At 40.2% G+C, this 20,346-nt stretch overlaps 1 protein-coding gene across 2 annotated transcripts; it reads left to right on the top strand.

Moving 5' to 3' along the window:
• Positions 1-376: 376 nt before the first annotated feature.
• tspan17 (tetraspanin 17) lies at positions 377-20,119 on the top strand. 2 transcript variants are annotated; one of them, XM_086023600.1, is made up of 9 exons: positions 770-862; positions 6,930-6,980; positions 8,855-9,113; positions 10,721-10,867; positions 11,532-11,702; positions 12,095-12,220; positions 13,317-13,361; positions 16,830-16,946; positions 17,152-20,119. In XM_086023600.1, exons 3-9 carry the CDS (start codon positions 8,991-8,993, stop codon positions 17,215-17,217), a joined length of 795 nt encoding a protein of 264 aa, XP_085879726.1. In that variant the 5' UTR covers positions 770-862; positions 6,930-6,980; positions 8,855-8,990; the 3' UTR covers positions 17,218-20,119. The 2 variants fall into 2 exon arrangements, with proteins under 2 accessions (XP_085879725.1, XP_085879726.1); XM_086023599.1 differs by lacking the exon at positions 8,855-9,113 and having other exon boundaries at positions 377-862.
• The last annotated feature ends 227 nt before the right edge of the window (positions 20,120-20,346 follow it).

The following is a 20,346-nucleotide window of genomic DNA, read 5'->3' on the forward strand; positions in this document are numbered from 1 at the left end:
GGTTATTTTCCCATTTGTTTATGCCCTGTGGCTGTGATTAATCCCGAGGCAGCCTTAAAGCCCAATGAGGACAAGTGCTATTGAAAATGGATTGACAGAATCCATTTTCTGTCAACAAAAAAACTCTGTTTTGTTGTCTTGGAAATTTACACACAGCTATACACTTTTGGGGAAAAACTTAATTTACAGGACAACATAACAGAGAGACAGTAATGTCACTCATATATATTAGACGACTGAAAAAAGACGGGCTGGAGATTTTTAAAAACATGAATAAATAAAGTAAGAGCAAAGCTCGTTTTTGTTAACTATGATGAAAACTATCTGGCTCACCCTTGCGTCTGTTTAGTGTTTACTTCTCTCACTTCAGCTTCGACGACATATGATGACGTATGGGTGTTGTCCCGTCTCGAAGGGGCGAATATTAAAACATAGCGCTTTGTGGTTCCCTTTAGTGAGTTGACGCGTGTAAACGTAGTTTAGTCGTAATGCGTATACGAATACGTGGAATCGTATTTGTTGTTGTTGTTTTTTAAGCATATGATGTTAATGGAGAAAGTTGTGTGCTAGCTAGCCTAGCATGCTAACGGTCCAAATGAGGAAGGCTCATTATGTTCGTGGCTTTTGAGTCTGCCCGGGTAGTAAACTTATTTTTGTTCTCTTATGGAGCGAGTTAACCGTCACCTCAGGTGTTTCACAACTGCGGTTTTGGTCAAGTTTATTCCACAGCGACCGTAGTAGTTCCTTAGCTCGCTCGTTAGCACCTATCCTTGGAAGAATGAACGGAAAACACAAATTTAAAGGAGCAGAAGTCAGCTGCTGCGTCAAATACTTTCTATTCGGATTCAATATTCTATTCTGGGTAAGTAAACACGGTCTTTTGAAACATTTATGGTGTATATAAATATGTAGTGAAGTGTTTATTGCTACATTTTAAGGATCTTCATATTTTGAAATTAGCTAAATTAGCTTAACGTTAGCGATGTAGTTGTGAAAAAAATGCTCTTGAATGTCAAGCAACTCTTACTGGAATGGTACGTGAATATGCAGTATTTGAATTACTGTGGGAAAATGTTTTGTTGTTGTCAATATGTTTTGTTGTTGTTATTATGCTTAACCTAACAGTAACTAGTAGGACGCCATCGTAGTTGTTGACAATGATTATGTACAAATCAAACACCGAATAGTATACTGTATGGTGAATATATACTTTTTCCAACCATCCTCCCGTCCCCATCCCTATTTCTGTGTTTGTCCAGCAGCTATGAAACAAAGAGGACTGTGCTGATCATAAATGCCTGCTTCTTATCATACGTAACATTATGTAAAGGTTAGATAAGCTTGGAAATTATGTGTGCAGGTGGAAATGATGCCACTCAAGTGTTGGCACTATTGTTTTAGGCATGGCACAAGATTCATCTGCATTGTGCACTCATCTGCCCACCTCATCTTTACCACCACCACCACCACCACCTCCTCTCAGCAGCAACGTTTCTCTGTTCGCTACCCCCTATTTAGCCGTCAGCATGGGCCCTAGTGTGACTGGTGTAGTAGTATAATGTCTGTGTGACCCACAGGGTCTTCCCACACACACATGCTTGGAGACGGCGAGGCTCCCTTCCTTTCACGTGTCCCTTTTCACTCACTCCAGCACTATAGAGGGTGGCCTCTGGGTCAGCATTGTTTCTCTCACTTACACACCCATAAATGCACAAAGAGTGATGGTGAGGACAATGACTAGTGGGAGCAATGGTTTGCTGTCTTGGCTCATATATTCTGCTTGTGTCTGGCTCATCAGCCACATATGCAAATGACCCAGTCCTCCTTATTTCCATCATTTCATCACCTCCTCCAAGTGTCCTCCAAATTTGGGGCTGATAATATCCGGTACAAATCAGAGATGGTGTGATTGTCATGTTATCAGTTAGTTGAAAAAAAAAAAAATCTCAACTCAAATAGAGCTGAGTTATCAAGCAAGAAGCAGTGAGTCATAGGGCTAACATGTTGAGGCTTGTTTTTGTCTTGTTTGACACTTTGGCCAAACTAAAAGTCCTGTATGTGCACTCTTACTTAAACAAGTCACAGCTCATTGTTTTTTTTTCTGTTAATAATCACAAGATGTTTTCTTGTTGCATGAGCCGTGATACTGGACTTGTTAGACAAGCCAGTGCATTGTTGAATAGAGAGCAATGGAGTTTATTCTCTTCAAATCAACCCATTTGTCTTTCCTGCTGTTCTCTTGTCAGCCTTGACAATGCTGCCTAAAATAAGACTAACATGCCCAAGAGTCTAAATATTGTGAGCAATAAAATCCTTTTTACTTGGATTCTTCCAGTGCCCAAGCATGCTCAATGTTGACAGCCAGGCATTCTCTCGCTTGGGAACAAAACACATTCTGTCGTTCCTCAGAATAGACACATTTCTCACATCCACATAATTAATCACATTTTCTGCTTGAGCTGCTGAAATGTTTGGAAGCTCTGCGTTCTGTAATTAAGAGCGTGTTAAGCGCTAACCAGGTTGCTGAGTTGCTTGGATGGAGGCTGTGTGTTATTAGCCAGCATCAACTCTCAGTGCACGTGCCTATTTGGTCCTAAAATGCTTAGTGAGTCACGTCTGAATGGAGGTGGTGGACATTCATTGTAATTTTTCCTCTCAAGTCATCAATTGTGATGAATACATTGTGAGGGTTAGGGTTAGGGTAAGGGTCGACACTAAGGACAGGAGTGTGTCTCTGTGTCGAAGCGAGGGTGTGTGTGTCCCAGAATGTTCTTAACTACCAAGGCCAACCCAGCCTGCGTTTGTGTCTCAGGGCATTCATTTTATCCAGATTTCATCAAACAATAGACATTTGGCATTCTGTAAACCTGCACGGGTCTTTTCTGCAATTGGATTATAATCAGTGCGCCCTATTTACTTTTTTTATTATTCATAAGGCAATTTTGATGCATTAAAATGAGACTAAACATTTCTTGAGTCATCCATTTTTTTTCAGCAGCAGTCTAATAACACCCTGGAGAAGCATTAGGAGGATTTCATTTGATCCAATGTTCGTAAATAAAGCCAGCGTAATGAGGGTATAAGTTTGATTGCAATAACTCATAGAATGCTTGGCAAATAAAGTAAACCAAAAATGAAATTAATTAAATGAATGTACGACAGATATATTCCAAAAGTTGTTGAATACTTGTTTCATTAAGCAAAGGACACCATGGGGATGCTATGCATATAAATGTACATTGATAATAGATATATTTTTTTCCCCATTGATGTTTAACGTATCGTCACATTACACTGTTGGGGAATTTCAATAGGGAAGTAATACTGTGTAAGTACTTGCTGAGTTTTCTAGTGCTTATTGTGGGGGCAGCAACATAAGCAGCGAAGCTAAGATCAGACTTCCTTCTCCTCAGCCACTTCGTCCAGCTCTTCTGGGGCGATCCCGAAATGTCCCCAGGCCAGCCGGGAAGCATAGCTCCTCCAGTGTGTCCTGGTTCCATGTCCCAGTGGGACATGCCTGGAACACCTCACCAGTGAGGTGTCCAGGAGGCATCCTAAACAGATGCCCGAGCCACCTCATATGGCTCCTCTGTATGCGGAGGAGGAGGAATAGTATGCCATATTTTTGTAATTTCACATATTTGTGGTTTGAAATGGTTAGTAGTATTGTTTCAAATTGTAATTATTGCTGATTCATACCATATTTAATGTGTCTGAAAGGAAATAACTGTAGCTGGATTCCTCTGATGCAGTATGTGTCTAGCCATAACATTAGGATGAAGGGTGATGTTATTGATCTGTTGCGGCAATGTTCAAGGATTCTTCAGGTGATTTAACGATGGCTGGCATGTATATAGATTTGACAATTGACTTAATGGATGTGTGTTTTGGCAGCATGCAAGCATCTTGTTTTCACCTCATGGATGAGGATCTTACACTCAGCTAAGTTTTCAAGAGATGCCAGTTTTGGTCCTTTTATGTGTGCTGCCTTACTCACTTATCAATCGCTAGTTCGTACAGCAATGTTTTTGCCCGTTAACATTCTCGTGATCACGAAGAGAAGAGCCATGTCATGTAGTTTGTCGTGACACATTTTGTTACTTGGACTTTTTCCGAATACGAACGCAACCATGGAGAGGGAGGCATATATTGTTTGCAAACTCACAAACTGATTTGTTCCAGAAAATCAATAGGAGCCACCAGACGCCGCTGTGTCTTCTAACTTATGGGTGATTCACAGTGCAGGAAGAGATGAACACATTCTAAGACATTGTCATCTCTGCGTGTCTGTTCAGACCCTGCAAAATCATCAACTCCATGCGCACAAAAGCTGTCTGGTTGTTCATGTTCATTGTATTTTCTCGATGCATATTATTCCCACAACAATTTGAAGTCAAGGTTTTACTAGTGTAAGATAACACAACAAAACATCTAGACTGGGGGTTGTGCCTTTTTTTCATAGCGTGGCAATAATGTAGTTAAGATAGCAGGCTGTGAAAAGAATATTGCAATTTCTTTTTGTGCAATTACCTAATAGGAAGTAAGCAAAATATTGCTGGGTAGATAACAAAACAAGCTTTTTTGTCTGCCTAGTGTCTTAATTGTATATATATATATATATATATATATATATATATATATATATATATATATATATATAAAACTATATAACTACACTAGAACATCTTTGACTTAGAGTCGAACATACTGTATACATAGTCTAAGATACTGTATACAAATAGCACCTCTAATTGTTGTTAAAGTGCTGTGACTTTTAACATGTTTGGCAATTGGGAAGTTGGCTGGGAAATGCATCCTGTTGCTCATTTGTTGCGCAGTGATCTTTATTGCTGCTACTTGTGGTAGTAAACTTATACGTGAAAAGAGTGTTGTCGCCTCCTGTTTTCAAAAGATAGGTGACACCGATCAGCGGTGGCTTAGTTAAAGTCAATCAAAGGCATTCATCCAGTGATGAAATGCCACCATCTGGTTGAGTAACAAAGTTTTGTAGTTACTTTTTCAGAACAATGCTAATTTCGAGAAGAGACTGTCAGCCCATTCGTTTTCGACAGTGCTTATCCTGGTCAGGGTCACGGAAAGTTGCAGCCGATCCCTGCTGACACAAGAAAAAGGCAAAGATGACATCCTGTACTGGTTGCCAGTCAGTCACGGGGCACAAATAGACAGATAATTATTCACACACGCATTCACGCAGTCATTGAGTGAGAACTAAACCCATGCTCCCCAGACGAAATTCAGGGGAGTGAGTCACTATACCGTCAGTGACTGAGAAAAAAACAGAATTTCTTAATCTGTATTTATATCTCATTATCTTAAGTCACACAAGAAAGTTCCTCTTACCTCAAGTAGCAATTGCCCACACCCAGTCAGCTACACGAACATGTGATTCATGCAGACACATCTCTCGTCTACAACAGCTTGAATTGCACTTGGCCCTCTTTGGGAGAAAACATATTGTCCGATTTGCCTGTTAATTTTGTGATTTAAAATTCTTTCAACACATGGCTTCACATCAGTGGCAGCCATTTTTGTTATTTGTGAAAATCCATTATGTCAAACCTTCAAGCTCGAATAGGCATGAAACCGCAGTTTGTTTTGATAGTTGTTTATCATTGCGGACTGATTACAACCGTGTCACATTTTCAGGAGCAAGCAATGACAGCAAAATATTTGATTTAAACACAGAAAACAACAGTTATCAATGTACTTTGTAGTTTTCTGTTTGTCCAATAAAGGAGCATGAGAAAATGCAATAATGGATTTTTATGATGAAAAACTAGGGCCAGTCACAATGTATTGCAGAATGTTTGGCCGGTTCTCAGAAAACTTGGTCCAGGAGTGTGACTTGTGAGACCAAAACTGAACTTATGCAAAACAAGTTGAAAATGATATATGCTTTAAATCAAACCTTCCCTGCAGTGTGCTATGAATAAATAAATATAGTTCACTCAGGCGATTTTTCACAGGAGATTATTGAATGTTGTGGTCTACTCTGTTGTTACAAGTTGGTACGGTTGTTACATGAATGCCAAACACTGAGCACTCAAGTACCAAATTATTTCCAAGTTAATTACCGTATTGGCCCGAAGATTAAGACGGCTCCGATTATAAGACGACCCCCTCTTTTTCAAGACTCAAGTTTGAAAAAAGTTTTTTTAACACCAAATTAATTTTTATACAGAAAATAATTACAGTACATCTGAAACAAATGATTATAACAATATATTTGAGAGAAAGGGCATGTTATTTTGCCTCATTCAAATCTTAATATCTGAACATTTAAATATGTAAACTAAATTGCAATCACATTCATAAATGAATGGCTTCTGGTTTTTGAAATGTAAATACATCTTATACCATATCATCAATTTGAATTACCACCACAAGAAATACTCATGAAACTCATTAGATTAGGTTTGTAAAGTTATCTTAAAATCAGAAACGTTTGTTCTTCTCTCATTGAAAATATTATGTTTTTGTGTGGTTTTATATAGTATAGTCCAATAAATGAGCCATCTTAAAAGTGCTGTAGTTGTTTTTTCCCCCCAAATGTGAGACCCGTGTTCATCCCTCACAGCAACAGGAAGCTAATGCTGGAAAGATTTTTCCCTAATCCTCCGGATATCGCATCCTCAGCCTCTTAAGTGCCCTGGAGCAATGAATTCAACCTGCAAATGCAATGTTTAACTTCTCTCAGACTTTAGTTCTCTTTGAAACCTCCGAATACCGGTTTTCCAGATTTAGCTGTTTGCAATGAGATGAATTTTCCACATGTAGACATTGCATTATTTTGCATATGTGTGTGCAGATTCCTAATTGTTCACATACGTTTTATATCGTACTGTGCCTATCACATTGTTAGTGTTCTATCTGACAAAGGCCTCTTCTCTTTGCTCTTTGTTTTACAGTTACTGGGAGCAGCATTCCTAGCCATAGGCCTGTGGGCATGGGCGGAGAAGGTATGTTTCAACACATACATATGCACATACAGTGCTCACAAGCATAGCGGGCATTCTTCCAATATTTTTACTGCAACAAGCAGGAAGGAAATACAGGAAGTCCACGAATTACAATGTACGATGTTTCGACTGCCTTTTCCGCCATTTTGTCCCCAGCACCATAGTGACTTTGTTTACATGCATTCAGTATTCGTGTTAAGGTCTAAATTCCGAATCCTGAAACATTCTGAATAACCAGTTTTTATGATTGAGCGGACAGAGTTGCTCCGGCATTTGAATAACCCACTGTATACGACGACGCACAGCGTCATGACTTTCAACTGTCAATGAAACACTTGATATTCATGTCTGGAATGAAGGAGCCGGTTTCCTCCTCCCGTCAAAAGTGTGCTTTTGTGCTGTGTCTCTGGGCTTGTTTACCTCTGCTTGTGGGTTGCGCGCCAAACAACGCACTTCCGCATACAAGCACTTCCTGTACTACAAAGACCAGGATTCCTTGCGGTTGAGCATGCGGGGAGTGTCTCGATCGTGTCTGTTTGGGCGCCGACAGTATCTTTGCCTTTTTCGCCCTCCTCTCCTTCTACATCCACCTCTCAGAAGCCATTGGCGGCTTCATTCCTGTGGTGAGTGACATGAATATCAAGTGTTTTATTGACAGTTGAAAGTAACAAGCGGAAATGACGTCCATTTGAGTCACGACGCCGTGCGTCGCCGTCACAGTAGGTTATTCAAATGCCGGAGCAACTCTGACCACTCATTCATGTAAAGGGGACATTTAGAATGTTTCAGAAATCAGAATTTTGACCTTAACCCGAATATTGATTGCATGTAAACGTAGTCCCTATGGTGCTTGGGACAGAAGAGAAAGAGGCACGGGGGCCATAAATGCGAAATGTCGTAGGTCGTGTACGTCGTAGTTCGAGGACTTTCTGTACTTAATTAGCATTTTAGAACATAGTCTACTGTCCGATTTTTATTTCAAATATCAGCAGTATTTATCTTCATATACACTTTTTGCACCAGAGGCCTGAGTTTTAATTAGGAAATTTGAGACTTGAACAGTCTTAAGACTTTCTGTTCCAATATTTGTTCTTTCTTACAAATAATGTTACCTTTTAAAGTTCCTGTTTACTGTTCCGATACTTTTAAAGTGCACCGTATACACGGACAAATCGTATTCAAGTCTGAGCAGATTAGTAGTGCATGAGCACGCCACCTACTATCTCAGCATTATAGTTGTTTTCAGGTTTGTGAGATCAGGGATCTTTTTAGATGACTCTGTCCTAACTCTGTATTTGTAACCGTATGTGAGCATCAAAGGCCACTCCCTGTTATTTACCTCCCTTTAACAGTGGATCATTAAAAACATTTCAGACATCTTCAAGTCCTGTTACCAGTGAATATGTTCATCAATTATCTTGAAATTATACATGCCAGTTCCCTAAATTCTGTGTCTTTGTGGTAGCTCGTTCTGATTAGTATCGTGTGGCCATGAACTCTGTGCAAATTGCCTGCACCCAAATCCCTTTATGGAACATCTTGAATAATTTGAAGGGATTAAGGCTGAATGATTAATAGCAGGTACAGGATTGTAATGATGGTCGGTTTGCGTCTCAGGGACTAAAATAATTATTCTCATCACAACTGCATTTAGATATCTAGTGTGCATTTATTTATCTGTTTTTAAACTCAAGTGAAGGCTGTTTTATTCCTCACCATAGCCTAAAATGCAATACAAGAAGTCCTCAATTTACAAACGAGTTCCGTTCCTACACTGGCGATGTAACCCAAATTTCCACGTATATATAAGATTTCACCGTTAAATTTACATCATACATTAAAATAAAAACATAATATGTTGTAATTACCATTAGTGCTGAGAGGTGGACGGAGAAGGAGAGGAGGGCGAAAAAGGCAAAGCTACTGCCGACACGCAAACAGACACGATCGAGACACTGCGCATGCACAACCGCAAGGAATGCTGGTCTTTGTAGGACAGGAAGTGCTTGTATGCGGAAGTGCGTTGTTTGGCACGCAACCCACCGCAAATGCACAAGCAGAGGTAAACAAGCTCAGAGACGCAGCACAAAAGCACACTTTTGGAGGAGGAAAACCGGCTGCTTCATTCCTGTGGTGAGTGACACGAATATTGAGTGTTTTATTGACAGTTGAAAGTAACAAGCGGAAATGACGTCCTCTGAGTCACAACAAGGCAGTGCGCCGCAGTTCACAGTGGGTTATTCAAATGCCGGTGCAACTATGTGCGCTCGTTCATGTAAACGGGGTTATTCCGAATATTTCAGAAATCGGAATTTTGACCTTAAACCGAATATTGCCTGAATGTAAATGTAGTCACTATGGTGCTGGGAACAAAATGGCGGAAGATGCACGGGCGTCGTAAAGTCGAAACGTCATAGGTCGCGTATGTCGTAATTCAAGGACTTCCTGTACAGAATAATGATGACGTAATACACAAATTAATAATAATAATAATACTTGTAATGATGAAGATTGTATCTTTACGTTTTTGTATTTACACAAAATCTTACTTATGCTGGGCATGTTAAATTTAATCGGGATTTTGATTTTGGCTTCTCTCGATGTTCAAAACATTATAATCGAAGAAAAACGATTAATGTGAAGAAGGGAGTGTGTTGTGAAAAAGATAACATATGACAAAATAAAAAGAATGAATAGAAAGGGGAGATGCTTATTAAAGTCTTTAATGCAAAAATGCATGGCATCAAAGGTGTATCGGACTGAAAATGCAAGAGGCTTGAATGTCACATGATAATTACAAGTTCATTTGGTACTTGACAAAAACAATAGTGTCCAGCATGCAGGGATGAGTGGGCATGAGGCTATTATGATCGTTTTGAGTATTGAGTTTTAGTAGTTTGAATAAATACTAAGTTTTGAAGTCAATATATAATTATTGTATTAATCGTGGTTTCAATCTTAATCACAATGGTTGTGATTACTATTATTTCCATAATCGTCCAACCCTAACTTATGCCAGGCCCAATTTATTTCTGTTTCTTATCTGTGGTAGCCAATGTATACATTAGATTAATAGTTAATCAATTACTATCTTCAGTACATGAGATCGCAACATGAAATTATGATTTTTTTTTTTCATCAAGTAATTTGAACTGACTTTGTTATATGAATTTGATAGTTTTGTTAAACAACTCTTACGGTGCATATGCCACATCATAATAATTCGGAAAATGCCTGACGGAACACTCTTTGGCTGTCTACAACCATTTGCAGTGTGTATTGCACATTAAAAGAGGGAGTGTAGTGGATTTTGTTTCGATTTGATCTTTTTTCACATCACTAACATGAGAATGTATATCACGCAATAAAAAGAAACACTACATTCACTGTAAGACAGTTTAGTAAGAGGAAAACTAGGTGGAGCATGGCCGGTGTGGGCAGGATGTGCAGAGGAAGGACACATTTGTGAACGTTGGCAGACACCTGTGAACTATGCTCCTGATAAATGTGACTTTGTTCCACAGCATTGTCAGCTGTATCAAAATGTGCCAGTTAAAATAATAAAAACGTTTTATTCATAATGCAACCCTTGAACTTTTTTTTGTATACTTTTGAGTATTATCTGTGTCATAAGTTGAGTTTTAAATATTTCTCTTTGACATCCCACAGAAAAAGTTAAGACATCCAATTTGATGGAAATACCATTTTCACTGTTGCCTTTGTGTCTCCTCCTCCCTCAGGGCGTGCTGTCCAATCTGTCATCCATCACAGATCTTGGAGGTTTCGACCCCGTTTGGCTCTTCATTGTTGTCGGTGGGGTCATGTTCGTGCTGGGCTTTGCTGGATGCATTGGAGCACTGCGAGAGAACACGCGCCTGCTAAAATTTGTAAGCTGTCTCCTCACTTTCAAAGGCCACACACACACACACACACACACACACACCAGTCTAACCACTTCAGACCTCTTTAGAAGAGCAGTTCACGCCCAGAGCAGAGGGTGCCAAAGTCACAGGTGTCGCTGTGACTCACTTGGAAGAGAATCGGAGCTTGCGTCTCACACACGCACGCACACACAAACAGAAAAAGAATGTGCTGTCTTGTCGCCAAACATCAAAAAACGCGGATCCGCGCTCCCTAACATGGCTCTTTTCCTTTTGGTGTGGAAATAAAGTCGAATAGTTTTGAGCCCAAATCAACAACTCCATTTCGGGGGATGTATTTTTGTTCAGCTCACAGCTGATGCACACCAACCTGCTGCATGCAGTTCTGAGTAGCTATTACCTCCAGCCGATTTCCATTAGCAGCAGTAAGTCAGGCGTCAGAGAGAGGAGCTAATAGGGTTTTGCTACATTAATCATTAGCCTGTCTCCACCTACGTTTACTGTAAAAGGATGATTTAATGCTACCTCTGGGAATACGTTTTTTTTGCCAAGCAAATGGAGACGTGCCTTCAACAAGACCGTCTGTATGAACAAATGCTAGTAAAATGACATAATATTAAGTGGTAGTGAGTCTCCATGTGACCATCTCCATGTGTGTGACCTTTTTTAGTTCTCCGTGTTCCTGGGTTTGATCTTCTTTCTGGAGCTCGCCGCAGGAATCCTCGCCTTCGTCTTTAAGGATTGGATCAAAGACCAGCTCAACTTCTTCATTAACAACAATATCAAAGCTTACCGCGATGACATCGACTTGCAGAATCTCATTGACTTTGCCCAGGGATATGTAAGTCTGCCGCTGCCGCCTAAAACTCCTGTCCACGCAGATGTCACACTTTTTGAAGTCTTGAATGGAGGCATATGTTGTGGACAGCGGGGACCAGTCTGCTTGCAATGTCAAAAGTAATTTAATTGTGTTTATCCAATTATATGAGGTGGCAGAGATAATTGTTTCCCATGTGAAAACAATGGACTTCGTTACTACATAAATCCGATTAGCCTCTCTTTTGTCTGTTATCTGTAGCCGTTATGTTTGCCACAGTTAGATGCCAGCCCACGCAAGCAGAGCTCGGGCTGCCTCTCAGAGCCTTTCCAAGACCAGATCAAACTAAATCTGTGTCTGTTGGTTGTTCACTAATTGCCAGTTAGTTACATTTCTGCCTGTTGTTTGTTTCTCAGTGGTCATGCTGTGGCGCTCACGGGCCCGATGACTGGAACTTGAACATGTACTTCAACTGTACTGAACAGAACCACAGTAGGGAGCGCTGTGGTGTCCCCTTGTCTTGCTGTGTCAAAGACCCTGTGGTGAGGCGCTGAAACCAATTATTGCACCGTAGATTTGATACAGTGGACCCTCTGAGGTCAAACGCAATCTGCTCTGGGATTAACCTCCAGTTTGTTCATATTCAGATTACGTTTTAAGTAATAATGGTAGTAGAATGAATCAGTCACTTCATAAAACTTCGATTAACTCCAGGCAAAATAAGAACCCTAGAAAATGTAAATACCAATAAAACATTTACAGAGCGAGATTTGGTTACGTCTTGCATGACATCAAAATACAGTAAACACTCCCATCGCAGGGGGTTAGTAACATTCCAGAGCATTCCTCCAATAAGTGGAATCCGTAATATAGAACTACATGTTACGTTAATAAAACTTAACTGTAGTTAGTGAAATTGCCTTTCATTTGCACCTTTGTCCATTAACATCACACACGGGCTTTCAGCGTTCATTTAAAATATATTAATTTCGGTATTGCTGTACGTGTGTACAGTAGAAGTAAGGTCAAGCAGTCGTTTGAGAATTGCAGTTTATCACACAAGACTTAGTGACCTTTTTTCTTTTTTTATCCTGCACTTGACAAATACTCTAACGTATGTTAAAAACTAAAATAAATAAATACATAAACTAAACTAAAATGAAGCTTTTCTACAAAATGAAAACTAGCAAACCTGCTCTAAAAAGTGAAGTGCGCTGTGTCCCTACTGACAGAACACAATCAGCAGCCGACGAAACGATAGCAACGCACTATTTGGCTGAAAAAATGGTAGCGATGCCCTGATTGGCTGAATCATTACATATGGGTATTTTTTCGTGACGCGTTGGGATTAAAACAAAACAACGCCGCAAAATGCTGTCAAACGGCGAAAATGTAAAAATAATGACCCCCCCCCCAAAATCTGTGAAATACCATAACCATAAACCCACGATGGAGGGGGTTTCACTGTATTTATATTTTAGAAGTGTCCCTTTCCTGAAAATTATAGTCAAATCCTGACTTTAGAGACTATTTTACTGGATAATATTCAAGGTCCTTAAGTAATGAAACTGTAAAATGAAAACAAGGAACTGACACATTATACCCCTAGATTTCACTTCTCTTTTTTTTTCTTCACAGGGCGTAATCAACACGCAGTGTGGTTACGATGTTCGACGTGAAGAGGTAGGTAATGTCAGACATGTTTTGTGGTGTCTCTCTACTTAATATAGATGGTCATAATAATCAATTATCTGATTGTTAAGAATAATTCACACAGAATTCTTGACAGAATTCTTAATTTTGTCGGTTGTGCAGAGCTGTTTGGTGATACATTATCATCATGCCAGTTGAAGAAAGAAAATACTGGGAGCTGCAAACACTTTGACATTAACCTCCAAAAAAACGCTAGCTTATTTGAGTTCCCAGTCACCGCTTTGTTCAAGTACTATAATACCTTATTGCACACTCACGTCCACATGACTACCTAGGTCCATACTACCAACAAAATACATTCAATCAGTAATTTGACGCTTGAATTGATTAAAGTAGAAACGTCACACCAGCAAACACACCTGCCCAATACATCTTCATATTGGCTACAAGGCCTTAAAAAAACACAAAAAACACCTACTTTCAGGTTTAAAGCCATGAGTGATGCAGTAAATAAAACAATGATCCAACTAACCCTGTCTAAAGTGCATATTAAAATGAAACGGAGACCTACCTCACTTTCGTCTTTCGTAACGAAGCATCTCATCGATCCATATTAAACAAGCCAACGTAATCGAATCGTAATTGTGTAATTTTATTTTAATATTTTGTGGTCAAATTAATCTTACAATTTACTACTACAATTAAACAAACAAACAAACAAACACAAATAAAATACTTTGTTCAGATATTGAGCAGTTTTGTAGTCACTGGGCTTTCCGAGCACGCCGGATGCCTGCTGACAAGTTAAGTGCTGAAGAAGGCGAATGCTGATCACCGAAATTGCACAAGGTCTGAAGGAAGAAATTAAAAACTTTGACTTACTAAGAAGACATAATGCACCTTTTTGAGACAAATAACATACACGTCAATCGGACACTTATAATTTATTTTCCCAAGCCACGCAGAGCCGCAATATAAGGATGAAAGAGGCGCGGGTTGCCGACCCCTGTTGATTTAGTCAGAGCTAGTGTCAAACATGACAATGGACTGTGTTGAGCCACATTAATACTGCACTGGCATTGAAACACAAATTCAGAACATCCAGACTGATTTTCCCATCCCATAACAGATATTTTTAATTTTTTTTTTAAATTACAACCGCTTACACGAATGTTAATTTCCCGCATGAAAACCAGGGTTTATTTTTCTTGAATGCCTGTCCCTATGCTGCATTGTTTAATTCAAGCCAAAGTCAACATAATAAATGGATAGCATGATGATGGATAGCATGGAGCTGCCCGTTTTTTTTTATTTTTTATTTTTTTAGAAATCACAAGCTTCTGAGCTCACGAGGTTGAGCTGATTGAAACAACTTGAGCAGTCGAGAGCGATTTAAATTCCTAATAACCATACTAAAATAAAAGTAGAGCGAAAAATATCCTAAAATATCAGTAGAGCATCACAGCAGAACTTGAGAATCTACAGAGTTAATTACCCAGGCTCCTCTGCACGCTTCCTGCCTTAATAACAGATTGTTCCTCTAGCAGGTATAATTAGCCTCCCGTTATAGCCTGGAGTGCAGCCTTACGCCACTCTGTAATTGGCAATCGGCTGGGTTATGCCAGTCCGCTGTCTTCGTTTTGTGCATGTGTGTGTGTGGGTGGGTGTGGCAGTTACAACTCACTGCACTGCAGTCCGACAGATTGCTTGTTGCTAGGCACACTGCAGCGCTATGAACTGCTGGCCGCGGAGTAGGTATGAATTCATTTTCCTTGTGTCTGTTTACGCCCCAGCGACTAATATTTTGCCGGCGCTATCAGTGATGCGCAGCTTGTTTATGGAGAGACTCTGAGAATCCAGCAGTACGGCCAAGGCTGAAAATGAAATAGCTTCTGAAAAAGTTGACCACCTAAATAATTTGTTACAAAGTTTCTCCCTTCATCCCTTATTGGTTAAAACTTTGCATCAGGTTGTGCTTGTAAACAAAAGCATTTTGCCCATTAGTGAACACAGCACATAGTACGGTGGAACCTCGATTCAGTGGACCCGAAACCAATGGGCCCCAGATTCATCGGACCGAAAATAGTTTCTAATCTACTCTAAACACCACTTTGAGACTGGTCACCTGTTTCCGGCTTGTGCTGCTCTCTCGTCTTGGATAAACAAACTTTACAGTAGACTAGAGCAGGCTAAAAAGTGCGTCAATGTGGCGGCCATGTTGGCAGGGGTGACCTTCCCATCAAAAACAATGCATGCACAAATGTGACGCCAGTGTTAGCGGGGCCGACTGTCCCATTACAGGTAATGGAAAGAATGGAAATTAACTTAGCATCGCCTAAAAGTGGAAGTCAACCCAAACGTATTTTTTTCAAGAATATGTTCTATGCAAGCCCACGAGTTGAAAGAAGGCATTCTGATAAATATTGTATTTTAGAAATATGAACACAGCAGCAAAATGACATCACAACTGCTCAGGGCTCAGGTAACGACCAATCACGGCTAACCTGTTTTCTGAACCTGAGCCGTGATTGTATATATGTAACTATATATGTTATATGTTTATATGTTATAAATATGTATAATTTATAACTGAGCCCTGAGCAGTTATATCATTTTCAGAGGACAGAAGTGACAAAATGGCCGCCCCCCGAGATGGCTAAAAAGGGGTGGATTTTGCTGCTTAACTCATATTCCACAAACGCAATATTAATCAGAATACAGTGTTTCAACTAGTGGGCCTGCTGGGAACATATTCTTGAAAAAATGTGTTTGGGTTGATTTCCCCTGTAAGTACGCGGCTCAAAAGGAACTTGTCGTATCTTCCTATTCATATCTATGGTTGTTTTTTTACTCGGGCACTAGGCGTGAAAATGCAATTTTTGGTACAGTGCACAGTTGTATATTGCTAAGCCCTTATCTATGGTGTCTTAATTGTAACGGAGGTGAAAAAAGGAAGCGCTAACAACTCATGAGCACACTCAGATGCATGTTATTATCCTCCCCTCGAGGACCAACAAGGTAAGGTTGGATAAACTTAGAAACTTTTTAAAAAGATATACAATAATTTTGTACTGTACTAGGCATTTTACTCTACAAAAAAGGGAAAAGCAATTTGTACTATATTGAATGTTTTTAGGCCATGATAAAAAAGTACTTTGATGTAATGGACAATCGAACAGACGACCCCTTACCCCGATCAGTCCGTTATACCGAATTTCCCCTGTATGGCACAAAATCTACTAGTTAATAGTAGTAGTAACTTGTCAGGCACAAGAAGCAGCCCCACTTGTTCTAAAGGAGAGAGTGACTCAGCGATCACTCACATTTTCCTGGGACACAGGAGTCAAACGTTCTTTGCCTTGATGTTTTGTCCCGCTTTAGTCATCGGTCAGAGTTCGGCAGGTTGTTGTCCTGTCAGAGCAGATCACTTGTGTGCTTTTTGAAATAGACGTTTTTCTGTCTCAATACTTTTTGTTTTTCCCCATTTGCTCTGTGTAGAAGCTGGATCAACAAAAATACATCTATACCAAAGGCTGTGTGGGGCAGTTTGAAAAGTGGCTGCAGGACAACCTCATTATTGTTGCCGGCACCTTTGTCGGGATCGCACTTTTACAGGTAAGTCACTTTCATGTATGTGAGCACCAATGGGGAAACCAGAGCCGATTAGGGGGCTGTGATTTTGTGTCATCACTGCCACCTTGTGGTGAGATCGCCACAGCTGAGTAAATCCCCGCAGCGCAGCAGTCTGCCGCTTTTCTCCCCCCCCAAAAATCCAATATGGCCATCCTTAATTCTCTCATTTCCTGTGTGGCTTCTCTAGATTTTTGGAATCTGCCTCGCTCAAAACCTGGTCAGCGACATCAAAGCTGTCAAAGCCAACTGGTGACCGGGGAGGTGGCATGAGGAGTCCCTCAGGAGCCCTGCAAGTCTATGGGGCAGCCCTCCTGTCAGATGTGTAACTGCTCTGAGCATTTACACAAAACTGTTCCTATAGTAGAGTGTGGGAAGCCTTCAGACACGAACACATGAACAGTTTCAAAGTAAACCTTGTTATCCCCTCAACTGGGATTTTACGGAGATCCTTGATGATGACCCCTCTCGGTTTTTTTTTTTTTTTTTTTTACAGTTTCCTAAGATTAAGATGGGATATTAAAAGCCACTGAATGGACTCCAGCAAAGGAAAATGACCCCTTTCTTTCGGTCAAGTGTTACATTGTCATTTTTCTCCGCTCATTAAGGGACACATCACTGTTTGTCTTCTCATTGGTGACCCCTGAGCTCCGGATGGTCATGCCTGACACTTCTGATGTTCCAGCGCATTTATAGCCCAAGTCGAAATGTAAAAAGTGCCATTAATTTCCAGCGATTGTCCTCCTGTCTGCAACGAGCCCACAATACCTCAGGGCCTGTCTGAAAATCGATCGTGTCGGCCTTGTTTAAAATATATTTCTCTTTCCGTCCGTGTCTGGTGAATTACAATGGGCATACTTTATGCAGAGAGGAATCAACTTTAGCCGCCTAAGACTTTTTGTTTCACAGCAACCCTCAGGCACACGGGATTGCTGGTTTGGGGCCTTTTACCACGTTTGTCTTATTCTTAAACCCTATCTCCAACAATGTGTTTTAGCCTTTATATTCTTTCATATAGCTATATGTATAGAGATTTTTAAAAAATCCCTTTTTTTTTTTTTTTTTTTTTAAACCAAGCATTTGGCAAGAAAATGGCAAATTTTTCGTCTGACCACATATCAGTGGCCCAGAAGCAATGGTTTTCAATTGTGTAATTATTATTCAAGAGCTGACATTAATATTAGCATTTTCTATATAGCAAAATGTGAATTTACCATCCCTTTTAATTTGGGGAATCGCAGTTTACAAGAAGCGAATGAACATAGTTGCAGGAAACACCATTTGTCATCTGTGCAGTCATTGCGATTTGTTTGGGATGGTTGAAATAGATTACGAAAACAAGTACGTTACATTTAAACATTGTCAATATAATATGAATGCTGCTTGAACTTGAACTAGACTATGACAGCGTGATGGCTCTTACTGTCATTTTGCAACGGTATTGGCCCCAGGCTAATGAATTATTCCGATTGTTTCAATTTGCACCTCAGCCATTTATGTCTCGTCTCGAGCTGTTGCTTTAATCCGAAGCGCAAATGTCCCACTCGTCAGCAGACCATCACGCCACGTGGATTGTCATCATGGCGTGATGTTTGTGTCTCTTTGCAAGTGATGTAGCACTCTGTCAACACGTTGCTGTGATGCGCTCAAGCACAAGTCCAAAAAAAGGAAAGAAGGAAAAAAAAAAAAAAAAGATATTCCGGGAACAGCACAGCAACGTTTTTTACCTGTGGAAATGTGTATATGGAATTTCAGTCTGTCACGCCGTGTGATCTGAAGCGCTGGGTACATTTCACATGGCGCGCTCGCCTACGCGACCGTGTTTGGTAGCCTGTCATCCGGATATATTTTTACACGCTTCGTTTGTTTGAACTAGTCACACTAGTCGTTATTTGGTTTCAAAGTAAATTCTCGCAACCTCGCCTTTTCTCTCAGTGCTGATAAATGCTTTTCAGAACTTTTTAGATGCCATCGGTAGGTGAGCACGGGAGAACACGCATTTGCCTTCAGAGCCAATGTAGAATTATTTACAGCATCAAAGACAACTGATGCTGTGTTTGCGTGATTGTGACAGTTGTTTACTTTCAATAACTATCACAGATGTTGAGTTTGATCTTCACGCGCAGTGAAATCAGTCATGCGTCGCTTTGTTCAGAAAGCCTTTGAACATAAGTGTTTGCTCAGGGTTTGAAACACCTGGTCCCCATGTCACGTTTTGAGTGTGGTAGGAGATTGTGGGTGTGTTTATAAAAAAAAAAGGGGAACTCCGGGGAAATTCTTACCTTCATAAACGTGGCACATGCGGAGGCATACCGGCTAATGGATAATGCCATATTATTGTGTAGCAGTGTTCTGAATCCTCTAAAGTTGTTGGTGACCTGTTCTCCCCGCCCCTTTAAATTCTGTCTTTGAATGCCTTTTAATGTAGGAGGGGGAACAAAGCTCTTCTGCATTGTCCTTTTATTATAACGGCCTTGCATGAACTAGCTTGTTAATTCCCCAGCTTTCCCAGTGGGCATTTAAATCATTCCCATGAGGGGCCTTATGCATCCCATGAATGTTTAAGTGGGAAACAGCATGGACCTAGCACACGCTCCTCACGCCACAAGTTAGCTTTATGCAATGCACAGCACAAACGAGGAATGTGAATAGAAAGGTGTCGTCAGTGGGTTTTTTTTTTTTTTTTTTTTCTTGTCTCGATGTAAGAGTGAGAAAGAAGTTTGAACATTCCGTTCTTTACATTTCCGGGCACTGACATTAATTTGCAAAGAAGCCATTGTCCGGCTCCCATGCTTGAAAGTGTCTTCAGGAAAAAGGGTTGTTAGAAACCAGATCATCATCGTCATCATCAATCATTTTACCTCACCTCGGGCCAGCATGATTGTTGTTAACAACAGAAATGCGCTCCATCAGGCCTGCCAGGTCTCAACGCCATGTCGGTAATCAAGTGTAAATGATCTGGAATTCACTCGACAAGATGCATCCGGTCATGTATGTTTTTTCTTTACAGAAACCACTGAACATTCTAAACACGGCTCTGGTGATGGCCTTATAAATAAATACTGTCAGCAAATATGAAAACTGTGGGACATGGTCTGTTACACTGTATATTGTGTTGAAATGTGCTTCTTTCATATATTAAAGGATTTATATCATTACGCCTATCATTTTTTGATACACCCATCAAGGGACTGATTGTCTTACTCTTGACTATTTCACTGGTTTTGCACTCTGAATATACTAGCCACACCATTATAGGTATACCTGAATAATCGTGATCGTATGGAACCTACTTGTTTTATTCAGCAGCTTTTTTGGTCCGCATAACAATTCCAATATCAAATACGGTACAATGGAGCACGACGCATTCTGAACCTTTCTCCCT

This window comes from Filicampus tigris, chromosome 2, assembly GCF_054856515.1.
Source record: "Filicampus tigris isolate MCC_2025a chromosome 2, RoL_Ftig_1.0, whole genome shotgun sequence".
Lineage (NCBI taxonomy): Eukaryota > Metazoa > Chordata > Actinopteri > Syngnathiformes > Syngnathidae > Filicampus > Filicampus tigris.

Bases quoted from the DNA above. Each gene is read 5' to 3' on its own strand.
- tspan17 (XM_086023599.1), top strand. From the start codon at position 779: ATGAACGGAAAACACAAATTTAAAGGAGCAGAAGTCAGCTGCTGCGTC. The intron at 10,868-11,531 runs GTAAGCTGTCTC...GACCTTTTTTAG, and splicing joins ACACGCGCCTGCTAAAATTT to TTCTCCGTGTTCCTGGGTTT. The intron at 13,362-16,829 runs GTAGGTAATGTC...TGCTCTGTGTAG, and splicing joins ACGATGTTCGACGTGAAGAG to AAGCTGGATCAACAAAAATA.